This window comes from Sus scrofa, chromosome 12 (assembly GCF_000003025.6).
Source record: "Sus scrofa isolate TJ Tabasco breed Duroc chromosome 12, Sscrofa11.1, whole genome shotgun sequence".
Classification (NCBI taxonomy): Eukaryota; Metazoa; Chordata; class Mammalia; order Artiodactyla; family Suidae; genus Sus; species Sus scrofa.
Genome location: NC_010454.4, coordinates 23435010 through 23439587, shown reverse-complemented (window position 1 = coordinate 23439587; position 4578 = coordinate 23435010). Strand labels below are relative to the sequence as shown.

General features: G+C 62.6%; 1 protein-coding gene across 1 annotated transcript; it reads right to left on the bottom strand.

Moving 5' to 3' along the window:
* On the bottom strand, positions 1353 to 4200 carry EPOP (elongin BC and polycomb repressive complex 2 associated protein). Its single transcript, XM_021067069.1, has one exon. The coding sequence runs from the start codon at positions 4184 to 4186 to the stop codon at positions 3047 to 3049; it is 1140 nt and encodes a 379-aa protein (XP_020922728.1). The 5' UTR covers positions 4187 to 4200; the 3' UTR covers positions 1353 to 3046.

The window sequence follows — 4578 nt, the reverse complement described above, 5'->3', positions numbered from 1 at the left end:
AACCAGAGAGGCAGGGAGAGCCTCCTCAGACCCCTCCTGGGGAGACGTCCCCCCTCCTGCCTCAGCGTGGGGGTGGGGGGACGTAAAGTCTCAGGATCCTGGGCTCAGCCTGAGGAAAGTACGAGGGTCCAATCCGACCCTTTCCCCAGGCTGCTCCGCTTAAAGGAGATTTGTGCCCCCCAACCCCGGTTCAAGAAGGGTTGCACCCCACACCGATCCAGGACAGACTTCTTTGCCACACAAAGTCTGAGTGAGTTTTCCACCCTGGAACTTGGTTTCTGTAGTGGGCTGATGAGTGGTACCCAACAAGATAAGTTCCCATCCTAACCCCACTGCCCCCTAAAACCGGTGAACGTGCCTTTATTTGGAAAAGGGACTTTGCAGATGGAAACAAGTTAAGACTGTCAAGATGAGATCATGCGGCCTTATCCAGGCGAGCCTTCAATCCAATAAGCGTCCTCATAAGAGACAGAGAAGAGAGGCCACGTGAAGATGGCAGCAGAGTTTGGAGTATGACAGCCACCACCCAAGGAAGACCTGGAGTCCCCAGAAGCCGGAGGAGGTAAGAGGGTCTCCCCCAGAGGCTTTGGAGGGCGCGTGGCCCTGCAGACACCTCGATTTCAGACTTGCCGCTTCCAGAATGCTGAGAAAATAAATCTCTGTTGTTTTAAGCCACCAGGGACTTGGCAATGTGTTCGGGCAGCCCTAGGAACCTAATATAGTTCCCTGTTCTGCAAAGTGACTGGAAAGATTCTAGGGCTGCTTCCAGCTCTGAGCTTCTCCAAGTTAAATCATTCAGCAAGGAGCGGAGTTCCAGGTCTGGCCAGAAGGTGTTTCTTAACTCTCTGCCCAACTTCTTCCAGGTTGAGGATTAAATGACTTGAAGGAGATGGGAAGCCAAAGGAAAGCATCCCCTCTCACTCCCCAGAAAAGAAGAGGAGTCTGCGAAAGAAAGAGGATTTCAGGGCTCACCCCTGAAATCCCCAGGTTGGTAAAGCGGGCCGAAGCTGACCCGACGAAAAAGGATGGAGTCTGCCTTCCAGAATCTCTCCTTGCAAACGTTGCCCCCTCTTCCCGGCGACTCCCTCCCCACCCCTCACATCTTGCTTTCTGCCTCTGTCTTCCCCATGCTTGGGGGGCACGAGAGAAGATGGACCCCCCTGAAGCACAGGAACGAAGGCGCGGCCCCACCCTCCTCCCTCCTCCCCACGACACAGCTGGAGGGGGAGGGGAGGTCAGCAGGGTTCAGAAAGGCCAGATGTTGAGGAGAAAGAGAGCCGGGCCCACCCCGCGCCCACCCACCCCACCCCCACCCCCAGCAAAAGAAAAATTAAAAGAGACAGCTTTTCAAACAGAACTTTTGTCTTCCAAAAGTTTTTTGTTTTTTTGTTTTTTTCTCTCTCGCTCTCAAGAATCTGCTCTATGCAAACATTAAAAACTTTTTACAGCATTTTCACAGAAAAGGAAACTGGTCCTTCCCCAGTATATGTGGGAATTCTTTGTCCCTCGCCCCATCTTGGGGGGAAAAGGGGGTGATGTCCGCTCGTGTGGGCAGAAGGGCCAGGGGGTCCCTCAGTTGCTGGGCAGATGGGCAACCCCCGGGTTCCCCTTCCACCTAAACCTGCAATCTCCCTAAGAGCTAGACTCCCCAGGGCTCACCTGGGTGGAGGAGGCGGCCACTCCACTCCCCTCTGACTCCAGGGGATCAGAGGGCGCAATAGTTAGTGGCCAATTTCTCCCCTCCCCCAGGAAAACAGAACTTCTGACCTCAAAACTAATCCCTCGGCCCTGCCCCTTTCGGATCCATCAGATCCCTGACAACTCCCGAAATGCCTGAGGTTGGGTGGGGGGAGGATGCTGAAAGGTTCCTCAGCCCAGTTCCCATCCAAACCCAAATTTTTGCCCCCCCCGCAAACCCCACTGGACCCGGTGCTTCGGCCAAGAGCCCTTTCCTTTACCTCCTCCCCAAAGAGCAGCATGTCTTGTCTCTAGCCTGGCCGGGGGGCCGAGTTTCAGTGTCCGAAGAATGGACCCAGGCCTGCCCTCTACCTCCACGCCCTCCATCCTTAAACGGCTGGAGAGGACCTGGAAAGGCAACTTGTTTGGTCTGATTTTATTGATTTCTTCCACCTTCCATTGCTTTCCCTGGGATGGTCTTCTCCAGCTCCCTCCCCAGGCAGAGTCTGCATTTCTGAAGGGGAGGTGGCCCCTCGGCCCTGCCCCTCCTGCCCCTCCTCCCCTGAGGAGACAGCGGGGGGAGGGGGCTGTGTCTCAGGGTGGGGAGTCCACTTTTACCCATCAGACCTTATACCCTGAAAGCACACAGGGAAAATGGAAGGGGGAAACTCCAAAACTGGACAAAGGGGAGAGAGGCTGGTGGCTGAGAATGAAGATCTCGGCACCTCGGGGTCACTTGATGTGGGGGGGGGGCGCTCGGCAAAGAACAGGAAAGGGGTGATCTCCCCCTCGCCTAAGTTGCTCCCTCCCCCACGAAGGCTGCAGTGGTGCTCAGAAGCTAGGGAAGGCCTGTGGGGAGTGAAGGGTTAAAGGCCCGGCTGGTGGGGGTGGGGGATGCCCCCAGGGAGCTGCCAATCACCTCCCCACCCCCACCCCAGCCCCCCCACCCCCAGCCCCTGCTCGCCCACAGAAACAACCGGTTTGTCCATCACCAAGGTCTCTCTCCCTCTTTTCTTCCCCCCTCGGCTTTGAGCGGTAGCCTCCACGGCTCCCCCTGGGGTGAAGGCCCTGCCCCCAGAGATCGGAGGTGGAAGAGAGGAGGGGTTGGAATCTATGTCATTAAGCGTTTTTCCTCGGTTAAGCCTTCTCCTGACTCCAGCTCTTGGTCCTCTCCAAAGGATGAGAGGGAGGGGGTGTCACCTCGACCAGTTAGGTGCTTGAAGATCACTGTCATCTGAGGTCCCTCTGACCACAGCCCATAAAACCTAAAGGGGACAGGCGAAGGTGAGAAACGAGGCTCTAGCCTTGAGCGCGCAGTTTGGCTGTGGCCCCCACTTTTCCCCCTTGGCAGGCAGAAGAGGTCTCACGCTCAGAGTTGCTCCAAGTTGATGCCCCAGAATTTGAGGCCGGGGGGCTCAGGCACAGCGGGACCCCCGATCTGCCACCTCCACAATGGGTGGGCAGGCGGGGGTTTAGAGTCTCCCTGGAGGCGAAGCGAGGATGCGGGCCCTAAGTCTCCGTCCTCCCCCACCACCAAGGCCGGGGGACAGGGGAAGCAATCGAGGAGGCTGAAGGTGCTCGTGGTGGGGAGCGTCGGCGCAGGGCGACGGGGCTGCGCGCTGCGCTGGGGGGGCGCCGGCCGCCGGCGTTTCTTGGCGGCTCCCCGGGCGGGCCCTTTGGCTGGCGGCCGCTCGGGCCCCCGGCGCAAACTCGGAGTGTCGAGGGCGAAGCCCTTCGCGTAACACCAAAGTTTCGACCGGCGGATCAGACGATCGAAATGTTCCTGGCGGAGATCGCCGGGCGCGGCCGCAGCTCCGCTGGCCGTCGAGGGGCTGGCGGCCGGTGCCTCGGGGGCGGCCTTCGGGGGGTTTCCATCGACTGCGGCCGTTTGGCCCGGCAGGGGCGGCTCCGGCGCGGCCCGGGGCCCCGCCGGCTCAGAGGAGAGGCCCGCAGGTGGCGGCGGAGGCCGGGAACCGGGATCCTGATGCGGGCTGGCGGCGAAGCCAGGCTGGGAGTCGAGACCGGGGGCTGGCCTAGGCGGAGCTGAGGCGGAGCTGGTCGGAGATTCCCGAGGGCGCCGGGGCGCCGGGCAGCGGCCGGGAGGTAAACCGGAGCGAGCGCCGAAGTGCGGGAAACTGCCTCCGCCCTCTTCCTCCTCGCTGCGGCCCCGGCACACTGCGGCGTCGGCATCCTGGCGGGCCGGGGAATTGGGATCGCTGGACCGCCCGGCCTGTCCCGCGAGGTGCTTCAGGCCATCCGGGGCCCAGCCGCCGGTGCACAGGGGGGCGCGAGGGCCCAGCAGCACCGGGGCCCGCGGCGCCAGCTCCCCAGGCCCCAGGCCCAGAGAGGACGCCCGGGGTTTGGCAAGGGCGCAGAAGGCAAGGGCACGCAGGCACAGCGGAGAGAACTCCTGGGTCCCCCGACGCGGCTTCCGGGGTGTGGGGGAGCAGGGCGACCCTCGCGGGGACGCCGGCACTGCGAGGCGGGGAGCGGGGCACAGAGTCTCCATGGAACCGCCCGGGGGGTTGCCCACTGCGGGGGTCCTGGTCCCAGCGGCGGGATGCCCTGGCTGCCCGAAGAGCCCAAGGGCGAGGGGAACATCGCCCCCCCTCGACGGGGAGGTCTCTGCTCACGGGCGCCCCCGGCCCGTACCCCTGGGCCGCGGAGCTCTGGCTCCCTCTTCGATCTTGTCACGCGGCCCTCCCGGCGGCCGGACTCCTGGGTCCCTGCGAGTCCCGGCGCGGTGGGCCGCCCTTCCTGCCGCCGCGATCCCTGCGCAGCCCGGGCGGGAGCCCCCTCTCGAGTTGCCCGGAGCGCAGAGGTTGGGGAAACAAAGCGGCTGGCGGCCGCGGGAGGCGGGAAGGACCCCGGGCCCGGCACCCGGTGCCCGGGCCCAGGCGG

What these genes read in the sequence shown, in the direction of transcription:
- EPOP (XM_021067069.1), bottom strand. Translation starts at nt 4,186, where the DNA reads ATGGAGACTCTGTGCCCCGCTCCCCGCCTCGCAGTGCCGGCGTCCCCG.